Source organism: Anabrus simplex, chromosome 1 (assembly GCF_040414725.1).
Source record: "Anabrus simplex isolate iqAnaSimp1 chromosome 1, ASM4041472v1, whole genome shotgun sequence".
NCBI classification, from domain to species: Eukaryota; Metazoa; Arthropoda; class Insecta; order Orthoptera; family Tettigoniidae; genus Anabrus; species Anabrus simplex.
In genome coordinates, this window is record NC_090265.1 from 872,478,064 (window position 1) to 872,505,558 (window position 27,495).

Genomic DNA, 27,495 nt, shown 5'->3' on the forward strand with positions numbered 1-27,495 from the left:
CTGCTCAAAAATTGTAATTCCTTAATTCAAAATAATACTTTCTATCATATGTACAGAAAACTGGAACAGGTCACAAACAAACTGAGATATACAGATTGTCAATAATGTAGCTGTAATGCACTTGCAAAAGTTCATCACTCTGAGAGGTGTATTCTTAAAAATATTAGGGAAAATGTATTGATATGCAATCATGTGAAGGCATGCCCTTAGACCACGTTGTTATGATAGGTTGCTTTACGGGAAGTTCGTCATCACTTTCACTTTCCGATATTTGATGCGAAGAAATAGCTGATAAACATTCCAAATCTGACTCCGATCTGTCGGTTCATTCTCAGCGACCTGAAAGTCAGATGCGTCGCTTTCATCTCCTAACAAATTTCGCACTACTTCATTATTAATTTTCCGTGACGAAGTGAATATGCCATATTTAGACACACACTGTACTAAAAATGTATATACCGGTAATCAGTCAAATAATAATTTATATACAGAAGTAAATAACTCGCACCGATCAGAAAACTATGAAATAAAATGTAATAGATTAGCTAAGCAGACCCCGTAAAGGTTTGTTTACAAACACTACAGAAATGTCGCCCACATAGATCGTCGAAAACTGCACTAATTTATTTCTGTGAAATTGCGCCCTAGGAGGTTGTAAATATAAACGAAACTGAACCCACGGCTTCTGCGGACCTCGAGAATGACAAGAAGTACACTGTCACGACATCTATTAAAGAAATGAGGAAATTACAAGAAGATATATGAACATGTCGAATATTCGACAGTGTCACAGCAGGAACCAAGATGTCGAATATTCGACAGTTGTCAGTTCTAGGATTAACCAAGTTGACCATGTTTATCAGTATGTGTCCTACCTAGTTATGGTCAACTACAATGGTTCCACTGTTTCCTTTCCCATCGGTCATGTGTAGTTTTCCAGTTTGTTTTAATCATTAAAGTAAATTTATAAAGTTTAAACCATAATAATTTTGTAAAAGTTTTTGCTATTTTTTGGTAAAAGTAAAAAATACATATTCTTTTTTCTCTTCTTTAATATTATTTATGGCATTTCATTCTCACACCTGTTGTTTTGAAGGGGTAGGTAATGGATATGGGGTTACATAACCTTATTTTGGTCTTTCTCATTAAACATGTCTGCAATCAGCACATCAACTTAATGGTTCCACTGCTGTTGAAACACAAGTAGCTGTCAACAAAGAAGAAGAATAAGAACTTTCCCATAAAACTAAGACCCATTTTTAGCACTTTCCATTTAATCTTTTTTGTGCTAACAGATTGTTGAGCTCCCAATTTATGGCATCAGAAGTTGCATCTTGATTTCAACGAGAGTTTTATTTATTCAGATTTTTTTTATAAGCTGTATGCTGTGTGAATACATTTGATTGCTTCTCCTTATGCTGATATCTAGAAAATAATTGTCTTGTAATGCATTACCTTACTTAAATGACCTAAGATTTGTATGTTCATTCCAGAATCTGGACCTAACAAAGCATCGGTTAATCTACGAGGGTGCTTTGACATGGAGGATTGGTAACAGACAAAAGCTGATAGATCTACATGTCTTGCTTTTGGATGATGTAATCATCTTGCTTCAAAAACAGGATGATAAATATTGCCTTAAATTCTACAACACTAATGCTGGTGATCGCAGTCCCACTCTCAGTCCAGTCATTAAAGTCTCAACTGTGCTCGTGAGGCCTAATGCAGTTGGTAAGTTCTTGCTCACATTGTATTTGATGCTATAGATAGTAAATACAGCTAGAGAGTAAAATTGACATGTCTTTATGTACCTACATGTGTACAATTTTCGGGGCATTACTAGGAACCATTTTTCATTGGTCTGTTTGAAGTAGCAGAGTGTGCTTCACTGCCATGGAATTATTGGACTTTCAGAATTCTTTTTAGCCAGGGATTTGGCAATACCACTATATTGTCCTCGTATTTTTTAAAAATTCTGAGTAGCCAATGCATGGGTGCAATTGCACAGTGCAATTATGTCATTCAGTGAAGTGTTTGTTCCCTTGTTATTATCCTGGAGCATTCTGGAGAGATATTCACATTTACATTGACTGATGCCTTCAACATTAAGTTGGCAGATTTTGATGCAATTTCCCATTTCTTTGTCATGGGGCTCTGAAAAGAGCCATTGGGAACAGTAGATTGAATGGTTGAAATCTGCATGTTTAAATTTGCCAGGAGAACTTATAGAGATAGTCTGGCAGCCAAATGCACTCATTACTGTAGAGCAAGTGGGCTTCAGGCAGAACCGCAGCTGCTGCGACCAAGTTCTTTCCCTCGTGACATGTTGAGTGAGGCTTCAAACTACAGCTGAAAACGTCTGCTGTTTTCTTAAATCTGACTGCAGCATATGATACAGTGTGGAGAGATGGACTGCTGTACAAACTACTTTAGGTTATACACTGTAAGATGACAGTAAACCTCATTGGAAAAAGATGCTCAGCAATAGACTCTTCCAAGTTGTTTTAGGAACCAAAATGAGCAAAGAGAGAAAATTAAACAGCCTTCCACAAGGATCGGTAGTGGCTCCCCTCCTCTTTAACCTCTACATATCTGACTTGCCTGAACATGTATCTAAGAAATTCTGGTACGCCGATGACATAGCGTTGGCCATAAGATGTAGCAGCTTTAAGGAAACGGAGAAAGTACTCATCAGAGACCTAGCCATCCTTGGGAACTACTTTAAGAAGTGGAGACTTCAACCAAGCATAAGCAAAACTGGAGTGCCTTGCTTCCACTTAAATCACAAAATGGCCCAATGTACTCTCCAAATACCTTTTGAAGGAAAAGTTCTCAGACATAGCAGGTCTCCTAAGTATCTGGGTGTAGTGCTTGACCGGACACTCTACTTTAAGCAGGACCTTTCAAACACTGCAGCAAAAATAAAGAGCTGTAACATCATCTTACAGAGGCTTTGTGAAACAATGTTCTGCACTGAGCCTAGTCTTCTCTGCAGCTGAATATTGTTGTTCAGTATGGCTCAACAGTAGTCATGCAAAGCTTGTTGACACCCAGCTGAACAACACAATGAGAATGATCTCAGGTTTAATAAGGTCTACACCTTCCTACTGGCTTCATGTGCTCAGTGATATCATGCTATCTTCACTTCGCAGGACACAAGCGCTTATAAGGGAATATAATAAAATTCTAAGGAACTCCATGCTGCCTATTCATGATGACATTCCTGCTGTTGAAAATCGAGATCTCCACCAATCCAGTGTGCCCAGATGCTATCTGCAAGCAGTTTCTACCCCACTTCACAGTGGAAGGAAGATTTTACATCAAAAACTGACCATCAGCACTGGCCACTATTCAACATCCTGAAAGATTTTAGTTCCTCAGGGGCTGAACTTCCAAGAAAAACGTGGAGTACACCAAATAGGATCCGTTCTGGGCACGAAGTCTGTGGCTACTCCCTGTTCAAGTGGGGAAAGATTACATCTTCCCAGTGTGATTGTGGTGCCCCTGCTCAGACATTCCAACATATTGTGCGTGAGTACAACTTCAGAGTCTATCATGGGAACGGGACCGACTTCCTCAGTGCTTTGCCAGCTTCACTTGCATGGATAGATGGTTTAGATTTTGGGCCGTGAATTGTCATGTGTCTTATCCACAGTAGCTTGCAATTGTTAAGTTACTTTGTAAATATGTATATAGTTAATTTTTTACTTTTATCTCATAAGCATGTTTTTCTTTCCCTACACTACATAATAAATTGTTTCCTTTTTTGCCTAAGCATTCCATTCTTCATGCTTCCCTGAAGTGACAAAGGATCTTAACACACATTTCTTTGATTATTTATTTTTTTAGTGTCAGGAAGAACATAATAGTATGTAAAAATTAATATGATTTCCTCATTAAATCTTAAATAATAAAACAATAGTGAAATCTCGTTAAGACATGTCTGCAGGGGACAAGGAAAAAGTGTTAAGTGAGAAAACATACTAATAAATATACGATTAAAAACTATCCAACAGGGATATGGAAACACTAGACACAATTTTTTCCAACAAGAGGGCATTTTACGACGTATATCCATGGGTACAATGTAAACTATAGGCCTATCTACCATTGCTAAAGATGAGAGGAAAGTATTAAAAGGTGTGAAAAATAAGAGAGAACCAATATGAAAACCTCTTCTTCTGGGGGATTATAAAATAACAAGTACCGGTACACTGAAAGGTGTGAAAGACACCAGAATATGAAAACGTGTGCACAGGGACCAACAAAAATATTGAAATAGTATAGCAGATCACACTCTTTCTAAAACAAATGTTAGTTGGAGCCTTTATTTCAGAGCAGTCGGTTATTAAATATTACTTTCTGGTCACGCTCTTAGACAATGAATTGGGGGGTTACGCTCGACCAAAGAGCACTCAACCATCTGCAACTGCGAGTAATGACTTTGGCCGCTATTTAGAATCGAACAAAACTTCGACCAACTTGAGTGATAGTCAAAACTTGAAGGTGCAAGTTTCAACATTCGTGACCTCTGCCCGCCTGCTGCATGCTTATGCCAGTCCACTTACTGACAGATTTTAATTTTGTCTTCATTATTAAAGAATTTTACAACATTTTCCGTATCTATAACTATGCTATCACACAACGTATATGCACCATGCTAGTCAATTTCACATGATTATGTTCCTGATAGAGATACAGGCTACCGTATCATGCGACAAATATTAGCTACTCTTCACTGTACCACTCAACACAAAATACAGTTCTACCTTCTGAATGGAATGCAAAATACAAGCACAAACAGGCTCACTCTGCTATTCAGCAATCTCGTTGCTAACCGGCAAGCAAACTGAGCATTCCTGAGGCTAACAGCTTGCTCCCCGAAAGTGCAACTTATCCTTTCAAGTTCAGGAAGACCTTTCCCCGTAATTACGCAACTGTGGCAACGGCTCTTACCCGAGTTGGAAATCACGTTTCTTTCAGAAGGGACGACACATACAGTAACATTTTCAGGTCTAGGAAAATTGTGATCGTACTAAGCGGTAATAGCGAAAATTTGTGATGCGATAAGTGAGGTATGTTTTATAGAGATTTAATACAATGAGAACCAGGACTTCGAATTTACGACTTGCTGAACGGGAAAACATGTTAATGAGGAATGCACTAACAAGGTTTCACTGTACACACATGGAATTAGGTAACCATCAAAATCATCCAAAAAAAAAAAATGACAAGCATTCTCTTAGATTGCAGTGAACCAGTATTTAACCAGGTCTTGCCCATTGGGTGTAGCTTTCACTAAGTCTGCCTTAGTGCATTGGAGAGGGCATAAGGTACAGTTGACCGGGCGAGTTGGCCGTGCGTGTAGAGGCGCGCGGCTGTGAGCTTGCATCCGGGAGATAGTAGGTTCGAATCCCACTATCGGCAGCCCTGAAGATGGTTTTCCGTGGTTTCCCATTTTCACACCAGGCAAATGCTGGGGCTGTACCTTAATTAAGGCCACGGCCGCTTCCTTCCAACTCCTAGGCCTTTCCCATCCCATCGTCGCCATAAGACCTATCTGTGTCGGTGCAACATAAAGCCCCTAGCAAAAAAAAAAAAAAAGGTACAGTTGAGGAAAGTTATGGTTCTTCCTGTCAGCCTTCACCAAGGGTCAATTCATGAACGGAAACCTCACTTCTTAACGATTGTTCATGGATCTCCAAGAGTATCATTAGTCTTATATATTTGTTAATACCATATTTAATCAAATAAATCCATGCCTTTTTTAAAAAAGAAATTAAGAATTGGATGCATGTATTATTCAGGACAAGGTTGGCAAAAGCTTATTTCTTGGCAACAATCAAATTTTCCTTTCATGTTCTTGTGTACAGAGACTCGGTCATGTGGCTTTATTCTTGCTTGGACAGTAAGCTGTCCTTATTGGTTTTGGTGTTTGCAGTTTGCAAGTGAATATTTGTGTAACAGAAATGAGAATCATAACTGTGTATTGTTATTGCTTGGGGAGTGAAAAAAACAACAACAAACAAACAAACAAGATAACAGACCTGCAGGCAAGAAATACAACAAGTGAAAGCTCATTTGTGGCTTTATTATTGGAAATCAGTGGTAGTCACAGAGCTTTTTGCAGCCAAACAGCTAATTATCCTGAAGTGGAGAATGAATTGTGCTGAGTTTGAGGAGAAATGGCAGTTAGGTTGTAGAGTTTTCACAGAAATGTTTCAGTTAATAACATTAGCTATAGTGAAGGAAATGAAAAAGCTAGTCGAGGTTGGCCGACTAGATACTTTGAAAGAAATTCTCTTTCAGTAAGAACAAGACCGAACATCTGTCAACCACTACCTTATGCATATGAAGAGAAAATATTAAAATCATCAATTTGCAGTGGCATCATAATTATCAATTCTGACAAATTACCAATACGGTTTATTCAAAATGTTGTTTCACAATGGTTCACAAAAATTGAGAGAAGTGCAACTCTTTAAAGATGAGCAGCTATGATAAGTTATGCTGCATTGCCATGTCATGCATCATAGCTGACGGGAGATATATGCTGCCTTACATAATTTTAAGGTGCAAAACTTTGCCAAACATCATTGTGCCTTGTGTAATGGTCATGGCCCAAGAAAAGTGCAGAATGGACATAATCCTTGTGCTGACTAGGGTAAAATGTGTTTGGAAAATTGACTGAGGCAATGGTTAACTGCAACAACACAGTTGTGATGGACAGTTTTCATGGGCACACAAAAGAAGTGAAAGTTTGCCTGAAAGGAGGGAACACAGACAAAGTGATCATACCTAGAGGACTCTATTATGTACTTCTACCACTTGATGTGTGCATTAATAAGCCTTTCAAAGCACACTCGAAATGGTTATACCTGCTTATACATCCTTAGCCTACACAAAACTATGGCCTCTGTCTGTGAAGGCCGGAAAGAGGACCGCCACACTAAAGATCTTGCATTGTTCTAAAAAGTACACGACTGGCACAGCAGAAGAACGTAAGGACATACCTTTGATGGATTTTTTCATGCCATTGGTGAACATTTCAAAAATATTTTCTTGCTGATCATTCTGAAGGAGATTTATCCATATATATTAGTTTGGGGATCCAAACATGTTTTGGAAATTCTGCTCCATTTCACTGAGAGTTATGGGGTATTTTTGTGGATTGTCTGTATTCATGAATTTTCAAACTACTGCTTTTCCTGTTTTGAAGTAATTGTGCTGATCAGTTTTGTGCTTGATTTATTTTCCTTCGACCTTTCAGTAACAGGCAACATTTTTTCATTGATATCAGCTGATTATGCTGCTTCCTCATTTGGTAGTATCATTTAGCAGGATGTTCTGGTCTCGGTAATGAGAGATTGGCTTCATGCAGAAAAGTCAGAAAATCAGCAATTTTGTAATCAAAATTATTAGGATTAAAAGATAATTTTTTAAAATAAATTTCCTGAAATTCTTCATGCCATTCTTCTACCTTTGTTTGAATTTCTGGGGAGTGTATTGAATTTCTGGGGGCTGCACAAATTTGGAGATTTCAAAATTTTCAAGCTTAGTCTGTAAAATTGATTCATTTTTCTTCTTATTGGGCAGCTTGGCATGGAATACACATTTTTTGTAACACTTACAGAACACATTGGTCCTGGGGACCCATATAATATTTTTTTATTGCAATCATTTTCAATTAAGCCAAATGATTATCGTATTGGATAGTCTACAGCCATGTCTTGTCATATGATAATTTGCAGTCTTAGGAAGCTCATGGTTGGCACAGGAAATTTCATGATAAGAACTCTAGCAAGAAAAACTTATATTTATTAATGTAGATATTCAGAATATATTTCTACATCTACCTACAATGTACTTAACAAGTTATTTTCATATCTTCATATTCTAGAGACATGGATTAATCTTCTAATATCACAATTCTACAATTTGAAAGCTGGACATAGACTTCTGCAACGGTCCATTAGGTGGTAAATTCTGTAATGAATGTATGAATGTGCATTATTGAAGGATAAATGTCATTTTTGTATGGGCCATATGCTAAATAAAAACAGTTGAAATTGTACTTAAATTAATGTTTAAAAATAGTGCACAAACAATAGTAACAAAGAAATCGGTGCAAAATGTAATAATAATAATAATAATAATAATAATAATTTAAAGGAAAGAAACAATAACAAGAAGAATGAACTGTTCAACTGTTCACTAGACTTAGCTGTTCAAAGATCTACTTCTATCCACAAAAACAATCAATGCACATTACACAACCGCACTGTCCGCAGAGGGGCTTTTGACACTTCTGGCAAACTCAGGAAGCTTTCCTGTCCTTAAAACTCAAGTATTGAGAACATCTCTAGACTTTCTGTTGGAAGCCACAGTGTGAACAGGTCCTTTTGCAGGTGTCTGTGTTCCAAGAATTCAGTGTATTAGGACCCTGAGTTCTCGTTGCAATCTAGGAAACTCCAGGCTCATCTCTATATATGGTTTTACAAGAGCATATCCCAAGGTCTTCAGGAAGTTCTTACCAGTTTCAAGCCTGGACATGCTTGTCACAGAAAATATGAATTTACACCCGCAGCATCAGAATATAGAAAATAGTCTAGGCCAGCAACAAGTGCTGTGACTGGTGGTGTAGTTTCCATGTTTCTCATCAAGTGCACTACATTACGTTATAATCTTGAGTCATCACAGGCTTTTCACTTTCGTTGTCTGTGGCTTTTGTGTGATACATGGTAAATATTACCGTGACCACTTTACCTTTTCTGGGTATGTACAAGAGTAATATTTTTTGCCCTGAAAAAACGTGCATTGAAAATGAAACTTCTTTTCCTTTTGCATTCACAAAGAAGAAATTTCTCTTTTTCATCGTCCCAGCATATGTCAAGTGTATTTTACAGAGGTCGTCGCACAATTTGACTGACTTAAACCAAAATTGTTTCCCATTACATTGCATTTGTTTTTTTGCAATTGGCTCCACTATCCTCTTCACATTTTGTATCTGTAACAATAATGTACTGTTAGAAGATCTGCAACCAAGTTCTGCTTGTTTCCCAGCATATATTTCAGCATCCAGACAATAATGCATCTTCGAGTCACACATAATAAATATTATAAATATTTTTATCCCATATTTTCCTGGATTAGAGGTTATTCATCATCATCATCATCATCATCATCATCATTTTACAGTTCCAGTTTCCCAAGCACTGTTGGCAAGCCTCTTCCACTCTGTCTTATTGAGATACGTTCTGTTGTTAATGAAGTCCTCCAGGGTCCTTTCCCGATCTGCAATGTTCATCTTTACGATGTCCATCCATTGGGTTTTTGGTATTCCTGCCATCCGTTTTCCTGCCACATGTCTCTCAAAGTTAACATAAGCTATCCTTGTTGGCTCCATCCTCATTACATGCCCAAACCACCTCAATCTGGACATTCTGACCCAATCTAACAATGATTTCTCAATCTCTACTTCCTTTCTAACCATGTCATTCCTTAACTTGTCCAGTTTTATTCTTTGAATTGTAGACCTCAGGAACTTCATTTCAGATACTGGCAACCTTGAGTTCTTCTTAGTGAGGTTTTGATACCATTGGTTAAGATTGGTAGGAAGAACTGACTGAACATAACCAACTTCGATTTTGTTGGTACTTTGGGATCCCAGAGGAGTGTTTGTATTTGCTGGTAAAAGTGAGAGCTCTTCTGCACTCTTATTTTCCACTTCCTTTGTGGCTGGTGTATCTCTAGATATTACACTGCCGAGGTATGTAAAGTTTTCCCACTTTGCAATGGATGGCTTTCTAGCATGATGTTTGCTGGTCACCCCTGTCTATTTTATTACCATCACTCCTGTTTTGGGTTTGCTTACCTTGAGATTGATTTCCTGGAACTTAACCTTCCATTCATTGAGCCTTAACTGTACTTGTTCCTCAGTTTCGCCCTAGATCACAACGTCATCAGCTAAAGCCTTTGCATTTAGTTCACCAGAGGTTTTCTTAATGCTCTTCATTATGTCATCCATGATGGTGATAAACAATAATAAGGATAGTGCACTGCCTTGCTGGACTCCACTTCTGGTCTGGAACCAGGATGAATGTCAGTCACCTAGTTGCACACAGCTGGTACAGTGCTCATACAGCATCTGAACTTTCCTCACTAGGCCCTCTGGCACATTCCTTTTTCTCAGGCATTCCCATGTCTTCTCTCTTGCAATACTGTCGTCATCATCATCATCATCATCATCATCATCTGGGTATCCTTCCAGCGGGCCAGATAGGACTTTTGTGGACAATATGCCTCCATCAGTTCCTGTCATTATAGAGCACATCCTGCAGACAAATATACTGTCATATGCCTTCTCAATATCAAGGAAAACCATACAGATCTTCGCCTTTTCCCCCCAATATTTCTCCATTAACATACCGACAGTAAAGATTAGGTCTGTTGTGGACTGTTAGGGTTAAAGCCATACCGTTCCTCTTCTAACTGTGGCTCTAAGATGAATATAAACCCAAAATCTGTATTTACCAGCATTTCATCCACAGTTAATTTTCTCCATCAGAGTAATTTATTCGAGAGTTCTGGATGAACTGTTTGAATAACGAAGTTATATGAGGCATTCTGTCACTTTTCTTGCGCTCTTCTCTGTCTGTGAATATTCATTCCTCTTCTGGTAAATCTATTTCCACACATGGTACAACTTCAGAATCCTACAGGTTATTGGTAGACATAGGACCTCCACCTTCATTAGAATAAGTAATAGCGTCCACAGAGTTGTTCTCTATTTAATCTATCTTCCTGTAAGAAATGCTGTAGGCTGTTAGTGTTCTTCAAATTATTGAAGGAAATTTCATGTTAACCTGTGGTGGCACGTTTACAAAACTCTTTCTCCATATATTTGTTCACTCAGACATTTAAAATACTAAATAGAACACTTCCAGAAGCATATCAGTGAGATTTCCCCTTCCCTTCCCTTCCCTTCCCTTCCCTTCCCTTCCCTTCCCTTCCCTTCCCTTCCCTTATATGTTATGTGCAGGGATAGAATGAGGTCGTATCTAAGCACATAGCAACCACGTTTTACCGTAACTTATAAACAATGCTTTGTGACACAATTTTGTGAAACTGCTCCACTAAAATCCTTGTTCTAAGGCAGAGTCTTTAAATAATCGTAAAATTACAAACGGTTCAATATTTGTTTTTAAAATCTTCCAGATAGGGTTAAATGAGCAAGATCTTAAATGTCTTGCATTATTACTGCTGCCTCATCAATTGTCATATAACGTATTAAAAATATTTTGATTTAAATTTTTTTCTCCATTCACTCTGCATAAATTGGATGTGCAGATTATTGGATTATATACATTTTTTTTAAATGTTCTTATTGAGCTGGACCTGGAGTGGTAAAGAAAGCCTTCATAATTTCCTTGTTCTTGTGGAGATAAACATTGTCTCCTTCACTGAAGTGATTCATATTCATATACTGTTTTGAGGTTCAGGTAGCAGATTATAAAATTTCACTTACTATCATTTCCAGTGATTACGTTCAAAAAGACCAGCTTCATCAACCATACTGATTAGGTCTTCAGCTTGTCATTAGTATTTCTTTGTGTTTGTGGTTTGCCTTTGTTGAAACGAAGTGCTAAACAGTTCTGTGTTCAAAACCTTGTGAAAAATTTTATGAGTTCTTCCAACTAATTTTTTTTTTCTCTCAGTACTCTATCAGTCACTTTGCTGAACAGGAAGGTGTGTTCATTCTTCATAATTACTTAAAATGGCTATCGTCTCTTGTTTGTACTGTATGTCATTGAATCTCGCGTGATTGTCACAAAATAATTTTACCACAAATCTTCACCATCTTAATTACGGTTGGGTTCTTCAGAAAGTCCTGACTGCTTTCTTGAATCAAATAAAGTACATTATTACAATTATTAATCTAAAACTAGGGGTGATTATAATGGTGCAATTTTTATGAACTAATTGAATTATTTGGACATGTTCCTGAGATGTATCTCAGTATGTCAACGGAAGCAATACTCTGTAGTGTTTCATTTTTATGTAAGCTAGAAATTCTCATATAATGGAATATACTTCACAGTTTTCTCTCAGGCTCTACTTTTGTGAATCTAAAAGTAATAAACTTCATTGTTAGGTTCCGTATTGAGTTGAGACTAAGCTTAAAGTAAATACAAAATTTTAATATTCCACCTTCTCAATACTAAAAAAATCATTTGATGTTTTTACAAAAACATTACAATGACGTTAAAAGGTACTAGTTTCGGTACACTGTGGACCATCATCAGCCTAGCCAAATTACAACAGTAAAAGACATAGTGATAAAAATAGTATGGAGAAATGAGAGAGGATCTAGAAGGATGGGATGGTGGTGGAATGACAGATAAAAGTGAAAAAACCGTATTTGCGAATAATGATAAAAGTAACAGAAGTGTTCACAATGACAAGTAAAATCTTGTGAAGTCACGTAAAAACTCTTGATGAGAAACTTACATTACATTACAAAAATTACACATTTTTTGGCTTTTGCTGAAAAATCACTTATGGTGGATAAGATGATTTTTGGAATGGACCGCCCAAAATATACTATTCTATATCATAAAATATATTGGTTATATATTACAACCTCATGAGCATCTCATCACTCTCCTGGCATTGTTGGCATTGTTTTTGTAAAAACATCAAATGATTTTTTAGTATTGAGAAGGTGGAATATTAAAATTTTGTATTTACTTTAAGCATTTTGTGAATCTATTAATCATGTCAACCCTGACTTCATGAACTAATTTGATTGTGATTTTATCCACAGACAAGAAAGCTCTGTACCTGGTTAATACATCCCAAAATGGAGCACAGATTTATGACCTAGTTGCTACCACTTCTTCAGAACGAAAAATGTAAGTAGTCTTTATTAATTCTATAGTCTTGAACAATAACGGTTATGATAGTTTATGCACAATGTATGTTGATTTTAGTATTAATTGAATTATAACTACTTAGGCATTCATGGCTGGTGTCCAATTCTTTTCTGGGCTTGTAGGCCGTGATCCAGAATGTACTTGGTTAATTCAAAGTTAAAACATTGAATTATACTTGCAGTTGTGATCATTGTTTTGTAAGAAAGAAGTCCGCTCCCAGACGACACTATCTTTACACTGGCCTGTTTTCATACCAACTTTGCTTTATGGGAGTGAAAGCTGGGTAGACACAGGATATCTTATTCATAAGGTAGAAGTAACAGACATGAAGGTAACAAGAATGATTGCTGGTACAAACAAGTGGGAACAATGGCAGGAGGGTACTTGGAATGAGGAGATGAAGGCTAAGTTAGGAATGAACTTGATGGATGATGCATAAACCGGGTTCTGTAGCAGGGTCATGTGATGGGAATGGAGGCGGATACGTTACCTAGGAGAATAATGGACTCTGTTATCGAGAGTAAGAGGAGTAGAGCGAAACTAAGACGATGGTTAGACTATGTTTCTAATGATTAAAAAATAAGAGATATAGAACTAAACCAGACCGCAACACTAGTTACAAATAAGAGGATTGTGGCGGCGATTGCTAAATTTACAGAGGCTTGTTGACTAAACGTCGAAAGGCATAACAGTCTATAATGAATATGTATATATGAATGGATGATTTAGAAGTTGCATTGCCTTCTTAGTTAGGTTTTTGATAATGCTATTACAAAAGTTTGTCACAACTTTTCTCATAGAAATCTGTCACCAAAGTTAGGCTGTTGTTCAATAACTCTCCTTATCCATTGTGTTTGTCATTCCAAAACTTGCCTTATACAATAAATAGGATAATTTCAGCATGTGACTTCACGATTTATGTTGGTTGTTCTTGAACTGTGATAGTCGTGCAGTTTTGTGCTGTGAATACAGTGTATTAGGACGACAGGGAATATCACTCCTGTTGCGGAAGGTATATGGATAAGAAGGAAGATGTTACATCCTAATATTTTACTTTATATTTGCCATCTTTAAAATACAGTGAAACCTCATTAACATGTTTCTGCTGGGGATAATTGTGTCTATTTCAAGTATTTTAATTTGTTTTCATAGTTAATGATTTAACAAGTATGTTTTTCTTCTACATCTCAATTTCATCAGAACGTTCAATATGCAAACCCATAGGACAGCATTAAAAAACTCTATGAGCTTCAAGGTCGAGCTACTTGCTGTGTCGTGACTTTCACCTGTCCCATGACCGAGAGCAAGGGATCCAAGTACCTAGCGTCGATAGATACGATGAAAATGTCATAAATCACATTGGAGTGTTCAATTTATCAGTGAATATCATTATACTGTTAGGAGAAAAGTGTTAGTGTACTAGTGTGTTCTGTTATAACATAATACTCAAAATTTTCTTTTTTCCTATTTTTTAAAATAAGTTGTGTAAGATAAAATATTTTATTTTCTCACTGGATGGTCCAAAGCTCATCTCATCTAAAATAAAAATAAAATTATTCATTGATGTTCTACTAATTATGTTTAAAATTCCTTAATAAGACAACCTTCTGACCTCAGACTTGAACACATCATCATACAATCAAAAGCGAAACTTACATTACAAAAATTACACATTTTTTGGCTTTTGCTGAAAAATCACTTATGGTGGATAAGATGATTTTTGGAATGGACCGCCCAAAATATACTATTCTATATCATAAAATATATTGGTTATATATTATAACCTCATGAGCATCTCATCACTCTCCTGGCATTGTTGGATGCGCTTGAGAACGGTTCGCTGTTGAGAGAGCTCTTGCATTATTGTAGTGATAAAGTAGTGAAAACCTATTGAAATAGCTTAATTTTGTGTATATCTGATTCATTTAGTGCTGTTTATATAGTGGTGTTTAGTGCTTGTTGGTAGAAATTGCGAGTAGTAATAATTATTTAAGTTTTGTAACAAGTAATTCAGTTGGTCTTCAGTAAATTACGTTTTCTAGGTTAAGTAGGCTAGCTAGGTGCACCTTGTTTGGAATTTAGGTTTAGGCAATACTTTAGGTAACAATATTAACTTTAAAAATATTTGTAAATATCTGTAGGTTCATTAGTTGTACTTACAAAGGCAGATTATCGTAAGGAATAGTACCGTAACTTCTGCAGCAACTTCTCCGGTATTTCGTATAGATATCCGTTCAAACTATCGCGAAGGATATAATTTACTACATTAAAAAACACGATACGCCTGCAGACTTCCATTTAAAAAGAAGTTAAAGAGATTACACGGTAATAGTTAACAGTCGTATTGTTATTGATTATTGTCGCTCCTCATATTCAAATATTGCATTGTTGGCTACAGTCGTGAACAAGGGTGTAGTGTAGTCAAGTAAATATAAATAAAAATCAGCTGACCTTGTATTCCATTCATTTGTACTTCTGAGTAGGTAGTTAGTATCCGTAATTTATATTTCGTTCCCTCGATCTTTCAGTATTTGTGAGCGGTTAGCTAATGATAATAAAGTTCATATATCCCAGTAATTGCAGTTCAAGTCCCTGGAGGAGGAGGAGGAGGAGGAGTAGTAGTAGTAGTAGTAGTAGTAGTAGTAGTAGTTTTGATAGAAATATTTGAGAAATTATTGTAGACAACCTCGTATTTTTCAGTAGGCCTAATTAAGGACACTTTTTTTCCTCCGTCCCGTGGAGTAGGGAAAATAATAGTAATCCACCAGCTGTAATAATCACATAACCACATTTCAGTAAAATTGTAGTGAAGATAAGGTATAATATATTAGATAGTATCTTGCCAGTTATATTCGTGTTTTTCTTCGTGTACGGCAAACCTTTTGATATTTAAGCATTTAACCAAACGCAGTGTAGTGTAGTGTAGTGTAGATACATTGTAGTATAGATACAGTACATTTAGATAGTGCCGTATCTTGCGTGCTATATTCGTGTGTTATCTTTCGTGTATATCTATTAGACCGTAATACTAATAATAATTTGTCTAAGCATTTAGCTTCGTTGGTAATCTTTGAGTACAGTAGTTCTTGCAAATTTCATTTCTGTTGTGCTTAGTAGTGACATACGATACGGTACCGGTATCGTAATTAGGATACGTCTGAAAGTAGTTTAAAAATTACTGTAGTGTACTGTACAGTAGTATACGAGTAATATCCTATTAGAATTGAGTGTGCTTATTTTATTATTGCAAAATATTTGTGTAATACTGGTGTAGTAGAGGTATCCATAGAAACTCTTAATAAAATATTGTTGAAATTAGGATAGGCTTAATTGCAGTTTGGAATTGTGTAGTTCTTGTGTATTACTTTCGATATTCAGTAATTAACAGCAGCTTTTATCCTGTTAGGGGTTGTAGGATAAAAAAATAGAGCACGACTAAGTAGTATTGTAGTGTAGTCGTATATTAATTACCTTATTGTTGTGTACTATCCCAGACAATATATCCCTCTGTTCATTTAATTTTTTTTTTTTTTTTTTGCAAATAAGTTATTTTATTTTTTAATTTAAAATTCCCCCCCCCTCCCCCCGTAAAGAATGGCTAAGGAGCGCGAGTGTACTTATTGTGGGTGTGGTGAGGCATTGAGGGGTATGAGGGAGGAGTTGGAAAGTTTGAGGGAGATAATTAGGATTCTCACAGAAGACAGGAAGGAAGATAGGACTCCCTCAAACAATGTACAGGTTACAGTAGGTGTACAAGAGGGAGGGGAAGGAAAGGGAGGAGTTGTAGAAGACAGGTGGTCTAATGTTCTAAGGGGAAGGAGATTGCAGGCCAAGGGCTCTATTCAGGATCAGAATTCAGGACAGGTGTCTGTGCGAAATCGGTACGAGTCACTCCAGGTAGAACAACAGAGGGAAGATGAGGGACAGGGAACTGTTGCTGAGATGCGTGGAAGTAGGAGGAAGGGAAAAGGTAGGAAAGGGAAATGTAGAGTGGAGGATAGGAAAAGACAGGTGGAACAGAGTCATGGGAAGGAGAAAAGGGAGGATGAAGTAGCTTCTGCAGCTATCAGGAAAGATAGGGCTGACCAGGAGGGCAGGGGATCAAATGAGGTGGGTAGGGTTGAGGCTCTGGTCATGGGGGATTCCATCATTAGACACGTGGGGAAAGTGTGTGGAGGAAAGGGAACCAGGGTAGAATGTTATCCAGGAATAAGATTGAGGCAGATGTTGAGGAAAGTAGAAGAGAGGGAGGAGAGGAAGGAGAAGGTGGTAGTGTTTCACGTTGGTACCAACAACGTAAGGCATGCTGATATAAGTACCAACATAGTTGGAGATGTGTGGGATCTGGTAAATGCAGCACGGGTGAAGTTTAAGAAAGCGGAGATTGTTATTAGTGGAATACTGTGTAGGAGGGATACTGACTGGAGGGTGATTGGGGATTTAAATGAGACTATGGAGTGGGTATGTGGGAAACTGGGAGTAAAATTTCTAGATCCTAATGGGTGGGTAGGAGATAGGGATCTGCGCTCGGATGGCCTTCATTTAAACCGTAGTGGTACGTATAAGTTAGGAAATTTGTTTGGAAGGGTAATAGGGAGGTACATTCAGGGAAACGGGATGGCCTAGGGAGCGGTGATAAGGGAACAGGGAACTGGAAATCAAGTAGGGATGACATAAAATTGTTAGTGTTGAACTGTAGAAGTATTGTAAAGAAAGGAATAGAATTAAGTAATTTAATAGATATATATTTACCAGATATTGTAATAGGAGTTGAATCATGGCTGAGAAATGATATAATGGATGCAGAAATTTTCTCACGGCACTGGAGTGTGTAAATACAAAGTATGTTACAAGTGTTTATTTATATATCCACCTATTCAATACAAAGAGATCTTTTTAGAAATTAAATATTAATATAAAATGTTAAGGGACATGTTTCGCCCATATTAAGGGCATCATCAGCCTCAAATTCAAACCTGTATGGTGAAAAATCAGGATCCTGATTGCTCTTACAAGCCATAAAAAGAGGATATCATTATAGGTGTCAGTCTAAACATGCAAAATATTAGAATGTCCTTGGCTAAAATAGCAGTATCAAGCTGCATGTCATAAGTTCACATGAATATACTTTCCGGAGCGTTGAAAAACTTGTTGGGGTAGGGCAGTAAACAGCTCAGTCTTTATAATGAAACAGAAATGTGCCTCCTTGAAGATGATAAGAAAAAGCAAAGCTTATACACTGTTACAGATGTCAATATCGTATGTTGTGATAAGACAACAGATCTCTTAAATGGCTGTTCAGCTGCCTATAGTCTATTTAACTGGCTGAAGGAGTGAAAGTCGAATGTGTTATGATAAGATAACAGTCTTCCTTACGTAATTGTGGGAGCAAGGAAAAAGCATTCGGTTGTCTATAGATGTATTTATCTTATTTGAAGGACGAAAGTCGAAGGTTTATCGACGTTGATAGAGCTTCACACCAAAGAGCTCTATCAACGTCGATAAACCTTCGACTTTCGTCCTTCAAATAAGATAAATACATCTATAGACAACCGAATGCTTTTTCCTTGCTCCCACAATTACGTAAGGAAGACTGTTATCTTATCATAACACATTCGACTTTCACTCCTTCAGCCAGTTAAATAGACTATAGGCAGCTGAACAGCCATTTAAGAGATCTGTTGTCTTATCACAACATACGATATTGACATCTGTAACAGTGTATCAGCTTTGCTTTTTCTTATCATCTTCAAGGAGGCACATTTCTGTTTCATTATAAAGACTGAGCTGTTTACTGCCCTACCCCAACAAGTTTTTCAACGCTCCGGAAAGTATATTCATGTGAACTTATGACATGCAGCTTGATACTGCAATTTTAGCCAAGGACATTCTAATATTTTGCATGTTTAGACTGACACCTATAATGATATCCTCTTTTTATGGCTTGTAAGAGCAATCAGGATCCTGATTTTTCACCATACAGGTTTGAATTTGAGGCTGATGATGCCCTTAATATGGGCGAAACATGTCCCTTAACATTTTATATTAATATTTAATTTCTAAAAAGATCTCTTTGTATTGAATAGGTGGATATATAAATAAACACTTGTAACATACTTTGTAGTTACGTACATTTCAATACGGACCTAACATGAGAATTATAACTGGAGTGTGTATCGTAGAGATAGGATAGGAAAGGTGGGAGGGGGAGTTTTCATTCTGGTGAAAGAAGAATTTGTAAGCTACGAAAAAGTTAAAGATGAGACACATGAAATTCTAGGTGTAAGGCTCATTTCTAAAGATAATAGGCAACTTGATATATTTGGAGTGTACAGATCGGGAAAGGGTAGCACTGATGCGGATTCGGAATTATTTGATAGGATAGTCAGCTATGAGGGAAACGACATGGAAAGAAATGTGATTGTAGCGGGAGATCTGAATTTGCCAGATGTAAATTGGGAAGGAAATGCGAACGACAGGAAGCATGACCAACAAATGGCAAATAAGTTAATATGGGAAGGACAGCTGATTCAGAAAGTGATGGAACCAACCAGAGGGAAAAATATCCTGGATGTCGTGCTGATAAAACCAGATGAGCTCTATAGGGAAACTGAAGTAATAGATGGTATTAGTGATCATGAAGCTGTTTTTGTGGTAGTTAAAAATAAATGTGATAGAAAGGAAGGTCTTAAAAGTAGGACTGTTAGGCAGTACCATATGGCTGATAAAGCAGGTATGAGGCAGTTTCTAAAAAGTAACTATGATCAGTGGAAAACGGTAAATAAAAATGTAAACAGACTCTGGGATGGGTTTAAAGAAATTGTTGAGGAATGCGAAAACAGGTTTGTACCTTTAAGGGTAGTAAGGAATGGTAAAGACCCACCTTATTATAACAGAGAAATAAAGAGACTAAGAAGGAGGTGCAGACTGGAAAGAAATAGAGTTAGAAATGGCTGTGGAAGTAAGGAGAAATTGAAGGAACTTACTAGAAAATTGAATCTAGCAAAGAAGGCAGCTAAGGATAACATGATGGCAAGCATAATTGGCAGTCATACAAATTTTAGTGAAAAATGGAAGGGTATGTATAGGTATTTTAAGGCAGAAACAGGTTCCAAGAAGGACATTCCAGGAATAATTAATGAACAAGGGGAGTGTGTATGTGAGGATCTTCAAAAGGCAGAGGTATTCAGTCAGCAGTATGTAAAGATTGTTGGTTACAAGGATAATGTCGAGATAGAGGAAGAGACTAAGGCCAAAGAAGTAATAACAATGACATTTACAATAAGATACAAAAGTTGAAAACTAGAAAAGCGGCTGGAATTGATCAGATTTCTGGGGATATACTAAAGACAATGGGTTGGGATATAGTACCATATCTGAAGTACTTATTTGATTATTGTTTGGCCGAAGGAGCTATACCAGATGAATGGAGAGTTGCTATAGTAGCCCCTGTGTATAAAGGAAAGGGTGATAGACATAAAGCTGAAAATTACAGGCCAGTAAGTTTGACATGCATTGTATGTAAGCTTTGGGAAGGCATTCTTTCTGATTATATTAGACATGTTTGTGAAATTAATAACTGGTTCGATAGAAGGCAATTCGGTTTTAGGAAAGGTTATTCCACTGAAGCTCAACTTGTAGGATTCCAGCAAGATATAGCAGATATCTTGGATTCTGGAGGTCAAATGGACTGTATCGCGATTGACATGTCTAAAGCATTTGATAGGGTGGATCATGGGAGACTACTGGCAAAAATGAGTGCAATTGGACTAGACAAAAGAGTGACTGAATGGGTTGCTATATTTCTAGAAAATAGATCTCGGAGAGTTAGAGTAGGTGAAGCTTTGTCTGACCCTGTAATAGTTGAGAGGGGAGTTCCTCAGGCCAGTGTTATCGGACCTTTATGTTTTCTTATATATATAAATGATATGAGTAAAGGAGTGGAATTGGAGGTAAGGCTTTTTGCGGATGATGTTATTCTCTATAGAGTGATAAATAAGTTACAAGATTGTGAGCAACTGCAACGTGACCTCGAAAATATTGTGAGATGGACAGCAGGCAATGGTATGTTGATAAATGGGGCTAAAAGTCAGGTTGTGAGTTTCACAAATAGGAAAAGTCCTCTCAGTTTTAATTACTGCGTTGATGGGGTGAAAGTTCCTTTTGGGGATCATTGTAAGTATCTAGGTGTTAATATAAGGAAAGATCTTTACTGGGGTAATCACATAAATGGGATTGTAAATAAAGGGTACCGATCTCTGCACATGGTTATGAGGGTGTTTAGGGGTTGTAGTAAGGATGTAAAGGAGAGTGCATATATGTCTCTGGTAAGACCCCAACTAGAGTATGGTTCCAGTGTATGGGACCCTCACCAAGATTACCTGATTCAAGAACTGGAAAAAATCCAAAGAAAAGCAGCTCGATTTGTTCTGGGTGATTTCCGACAAAAGAGTAGCGTTACAAAAATGTTGCAATGTTTGGGTTGGGAAGAATTGAGAGAAAGAAGAAGAGCTGCTCGACTAAGTGGTATGTTCCGAGCTGTCAGCGGAGAGATGGCGTGGAATGACATTAGTAGACGAATAGGTTTGAATGGCGTCTATAAAAGTAGGAAAGATCACAATATGAAGATAAAGTTGGAATTCAAGAGGACAAACTGGGGCAAATATTCATTTATAGGAAGGGGAGTTAGAGATTGGAATAACTTACAAAGGGAGATTTTCAATAAATTTCCAATCTTTGAAATCATTTCGGATAAGGCTAGGAAAGCAACAGATAGGGAATCTGCCACCTGGCGACTGCCCTAAATGCAGATCAGTATTGATTGATTGAGAGAATCTGGTCGTAGTGAGTGAGGATGATGAGTCTTTCTGCACCGAGTAAGTGGCTGTGCAGTTTAGGTCATGTATCTATCAGCTTGCATTTGGGAGATAGTGCGTTCGAACACCGCTGTCGGCAGCCCTGAAGATGGTTTTCTGTGTTTTCCCATTTTCACACCAGTCAAATGCTGAGGCTGTACCTTAATTAAGGCATGCTCACTTCTTTCCCACTCCTAGCTCTTTCCTATCCCATCGTCGCCAAAAGACCTCTCTGTGGCAGTGCGATGGAAAGCAAATTGTTTTTAAAAAATAGTCTTTTTTTGTAAGTGTATAAAAATTATTCAGGCTTTTACAAAAAGAAGTCATGACAGGCTGTCTTGTATCTACAATTTATTACCAAAAATATATATTATCTACAAAGAAAATCACTATCTAATTACGATTGTGGAAAATGATTGCTTTGTTAATGTAAATGAATAATCCAACCTAATGCAAATTAATGGGATCACAAACAGTAAACCTCATGATAGTTCCATATTGACTCACATATCGTAAATAGTAACTCTTAAGAGAATTTGTATTAAAGGTCCATCTTTCAATAAGTACAATTTAAACCTTGCACTACATATTACATTCAGTCATATGAAAATTTTTTTTCGTCCAGTATATGTTTCAGCCCTCATTGGGTCATCCTCAGCTGTTTTGAATAATAGACAAAGACATCTTAAATGATACTAGAACTATATAAAAAACATGATACAAAAGTGGTGATGGTGATGAGTCATAAGTACTTAAAAAGTTATTTAAAATGTAATTTTGCACAATTATCTTAAAAAATCCTCTTGTTACTACTTTAATGAAAAGTTAATAATATTGTTCCAGTATGTTCTAGTCGTAAAATAAGCCGAATATTTGTTGGGTTGAATTGTGGGGAACACCTTTTGTTTAAATGTGGTGGAACCTTGCTGGTGAAAATTGAGAAAACAAGGCTCACTCCCGTGAATTCAACAATAATTCATAGTTAATTGTATGTTTGTTAATGTTTAGTTTCAGGATTTGTAGGTCAACCAGTCCTCCTATATTTCACAAGGTCAAAGAAATTTTCTGAAGAAATTCTAATCATTCACTTGTTATATTTAGTGTAAAGTACAGTATATGACTTCATGAGGAATGTAACAAAAATGCAACATAAAAAACACATACAAGACTGGCAACAATCACATTATGTATTCCGTCTGCTTCTAACTGCAAAATATGCTACTTTCCTGACAAGATCAACTTCACAGAGAAGAGGAAAAAATTAATCAATTTTCAATCACTCATCTTATGGTATGGTTCATGGTGTAGGTTACTCTAGTCACATCCTAGTTCGTGAACCATGGGTAATGGCTGAGTGGCCTAGTAAGTGATCCTGTGAGTCAAGATACTAGTTGCTATGGAATAGGAGTGGGCATCTCGGAGATATTCTGGGCCATGGCCCTCCTTGTGTTCAGGCAGCTACAATGATACAATCTACCAGTGGTCCCTAACCTGTTAGAAGAGGGATTCTCACTGAGAATGTGTAAGTAGGGTAGCATCCTGCTTCACAGATTTTTTTAATTAGCTCTTCAGAAAATTTTAGGTAAGCATCGGACTATGGGAGTAACGGAATCCCACTTCCATTTGAAATGTAAGAATGCCCTTGGAAACGACTTTGTGAACAAAATGGAATTCAATGCGGCGCTATCAGTATTCATGGGGTTTATGGAAGACAGAAAGTAGAACTGGCTGAGTCAGCAGGGAGGATGCATCTGAATGTGTTAGGAGTTAATTTTATTCTGGTAAGGGGAGATAATGAGGAAGGGAGAGGAGATCATGAATTCTTAACAGGTGTTAACAAGGGAAGCAAATGATGTGGGTAGATATAGCAGTTGGAGGAATTAGGATGAGAAATTTATCAGTCTATTCAGCATGTGAGAGTGCAAATGAGGATGAACTTTACAAGTTTTATGATTTGACATCATAGTTAGTGTCAACACCAATGACAAGATAGTCTGTGATTTCAATGCGAGAGTTGGGAATAAAACTTATGGATATGACAAGGTGATGGGTAAATGTGGGGAGAATATGGGTGCTAATAGGAATGGCAAGTGTTTACTGGACTTCTGTGCTAGTATGGGATTGGCACATACGAATACATTCAAGCATAAGGCTATTCACCACTGCGCATGGGTAGATGGGGTACCAGATCTGTAATAGACTATATAACAATCGACTTCGCATTCAGGAAATCTGTTAGGTATTCATGGGTATTCTGAGGATTGTTTGATGATACAAACCACTCTCTCATCAATCAATCAATCTGTCATCAATGAGCTGCATTTAGGGCTGTCACCCAGGTGGCAGGTACCCTATCAAATGTTCACCTAGCATTTTCATGAACATTGTGAAAGAACTTGGAAATTTCCCTTGATAATATATTCCAGTCCCTTACTCCTCATCCTATAAATGAATGTTTGTCCCAATTTGTCCTCTTGAATTTCAGCTTTATCTTGATAAAGCTCCGCTCAAGCTTATTCGTCTACTAATGTCATTCCACATCATTTCTCCACTGACAGTTCAAAACATACCACATAGTTGAGCACCTCTTCTTCTTACTCCCACTCCCAGGACTAAAGTGTTATATACTGAATGTAAGATTACACTACTCCTTTGTCTGAAATCACCCAGAACAAATCATGCTGCTTTCCTTTGGATCTTTTCCAGTTCTAGTTTCAAGTAGTCCTGGTATGGGTCCCGTATACTGGAACCATACTCTACTGTAATCGGGGTCTTACCAGAGACTTATACACCCTTTCCTTTACATCCTCACTACAACCCCGAAATACTATCATAACCACGTGAAGAGATCTAATATTAATAATATTTGCTTTACGTCCCACTAACTACATTTATGGTTTTGGGAGACGCCGAGTTGCCAGAATTTAGTCCCGCTGGAGTTCTTTTATGTGGGAGTAAATCTACCGACACGAAGCTGACGTATTTGAGTGCCTTCAAATACCACCGGTCTGAGCCAAGATCGAACCTGCCAAGTTGGTGTCAGAAGGCCAGCGCCTCAACTGTCTGAGCCAGTCAGCCCGGCATGAAGAGATCTGTAATCTTTCTTAACTACCTTGTTAATATGATAACCCTGATGATCACTATGTATATAAAGCAGAATGTCTGTCTGTCTGTCTGTCTGTCTGTCTGTCTGTCTGTCTGTCTGTCTGTCTGTCTGTCTGTCTGTCTGTCTGTCTGTCTGTCTGTTCCTTATACAAATCCATATCGTTCCACCAATCTGAACCAAATTTTGTATATTTTACCTTTTATACCCTACGGGTAACCCCATCTGCAAGAAATTTTAACATCCCTCTCCATTCCCTAGATTTAGACCCTTTGGCACATTAACATAGGCTAATATAGGCAAAATATCTGATTAGTCATACAAGGAAGAGACAAAGCTCACTTTAAGCCTCACGACGCGATGAACAAAACCTGGTAAGGCCGTATTGGCCCCGAAAACCATGTTATAAGGGCCTAAAACCAACCGTTTTGGAGATATTGCCATCACATACCCTGCTCTAGAAATTGTATTAAGAAATGACCAGCCATAACCATGGCAACATCAGCTCAAGGATTCTGCAGTAGAATACAGGCCTGGCATTCGAAGTAGGCATGTGCGCATATGTAGGCTAGGCCAAGGAGATATTCTGCTACACATCTGTCTCGAATAAAGCACTGTGGGGGTAAGCCACCCTCTAGCGGTTGAGGTCGGGAGGGGATAGCCTATAAAAATAATCAAATATAGTGTCAAATCCGTAGGTTTCAGGGTCACTGAGATGAAGAGTGACACTCCGCATGTCGTTTAAGTCCCAGTTCACCCACATCGGCATGGGGATGAGAAAAGGAAATATCCAAAATAACCGAGATTATGGATGAAGTCATGTTCCAGCATAGCTTTTACATAAAGATAGTGCATACATAGCTTACACAAGAGACCAGACTGATACTATTTAATAAGAAGAGAGCTTGGCGCCTGTGGAATGACTTCCCTAACCCACACACTCACAATACCTTTGTTAAAATCCGCCGCCACGCGAGGTTTATGGTCAGAAGAGACTACAAAACACACGTAGACACTGTCACTGAAAACGTCCGCAGCAATCCCAAGCGCTATTGGAGTCTCATCAACACACGGAGAAGGACGGAGCGGATTCCTGTCAGCGTGAACCACAACGATGCAACAGCAGATGGCGCCGATCGCAATGAACTGTTCAACAGGTATTTCTTCTCCAACTTCTCCCCTCCTTTACAAAACCAACTGCTCCCTCCCGTTGGTACAGCTTCATACAGAACCCTATCAAGCATAACTACCACACCAAGTGAAGTTCATAACCTTCTTCAAACTCTTCGTACCAACAAAGCTACCGGTGCCGACACTATAGGTCCTCTTTTCCTAAGAAATACTGCCAGCACTCTTTGCGTCCCTCTCTCTAAATTATTTAACAGATGTTTTGCATCGGGCTATTTTCGTATTACCTGGAAACAGGCAAATATTGTTCCACTTCTCAAATCAGGCAACAAATTTAATGTTTCATCTTACCGACCAATCTCTATTCTCCCCACACTATCCTTTATCTTTGAAAAAAATATACACCAGCGTCTCCTCGCATTCACTTTGCCGTATATCTCAACCAAGCAGCATGGTTTTCTACCAGGTGGCTCTTGTCTAACAAACCTGGCCACTCTGCATAGCTTTGCATCACACGCCATTGCAGCTAAATCACAGCTGGATATCTGCTACGTAGACATTTCGAAAGCTTTCGATTCTGTAGACCATGCTCTGTTGCTCCATAAACTCTCCGAACGATTTAATATACACGATAGTCTTCTGACCCTTCTTGCTGGCTTCCTACATAACCGTTGGAAGAGAGTGGTAATATCAGGCACTTCATCCTCATAGTTACCAGTCACCTCCGGTGTCCCATAAGGCAGTACTCTTGGCCCCTTGCTGTTTTCTTTGTTTATGGACGATCTGCCGTCCGAACTCAACAAAACAGCGAATACCCTACTATTTGCTGACGACTGCAAGATATTTAGGGAGATCAGGAATCCAGCAGATGCAGCTCTGCTACAGTCCTCGCTTAATGCCCTCTCGAACTGGTGCCGTACTTGGAAACTTATCCCTAATCCACAAAAATGCAGCCACATGACCATAACACTACGTAAATCTCCTCTACCGACATCATATTACCTACTCGACAAGCCCATCACCGTGGTTACGCAACAGCGTGACCTAGGTGTAATATTCGATACAAAATTACAATTTAAGACCCATGTAGAAACATATACAACCAAGGCTATGAAATTACTACGGTAGGCATTCTCTATCGCTTCACAGAAATTTCTGACCCCATTGCTCTTCGTCACTTCTTCCTCACGATCGTTCAACCTCTCTTAAACTACTGCTCTCCGATTTGGACAACAGCCGCCCCCTCCAATACTAAGCAGTTAGACAGAGCAGTGTCCTTCTTTGCTGCAATTGTAAGGAACAGAAACCCCAAGCTCAGAAATCTGTCTACGCAGCAGGTATTAATGGCAATTAATGTGTCACCGCTGCACATCAGGTGACAGGTAGCTGACCTGAGTTTCCTCCACGAGATCTTAAATGGACATTACCGCTCGGAACATCTTGTCTCACTCTTCTCCCTCCGCGTTCCTTCCCG

General features: G+C 38.0%; 1 protein-coding gene across 9 annotated transcripts in view; it reads left to right on the top strand.

Annotated features, from left to right (window-relative positions):
• The window catches only part of RhoGEF2 (Rho guanine nucleotide exchange factor 2), a 1,252,673-nt gene that overhangs the window by 1,055,367 nt on the left and 169,811 nt on the right, over positions 1 to 27,495 (top strand). For all 9 annotated transcript variants that reach the window (XM_067136513.2, XM_067136515.2, XM_067136508.2 and 6 more), the window contains 2 exons: positions 1,494 to 1,731; positions 12,827 to 12,914. In XM_067136513.2, coding sequence (XP_066992614.2) covers positions 1,494 to 1,731; positions 12,827 to 12,914 — 326 coding nt within the window. The remainder of the gene's footprint in view (positions 1 to 1,493; positions 1,732 to 12,826; positions 12,915 to 27,495) is intronic.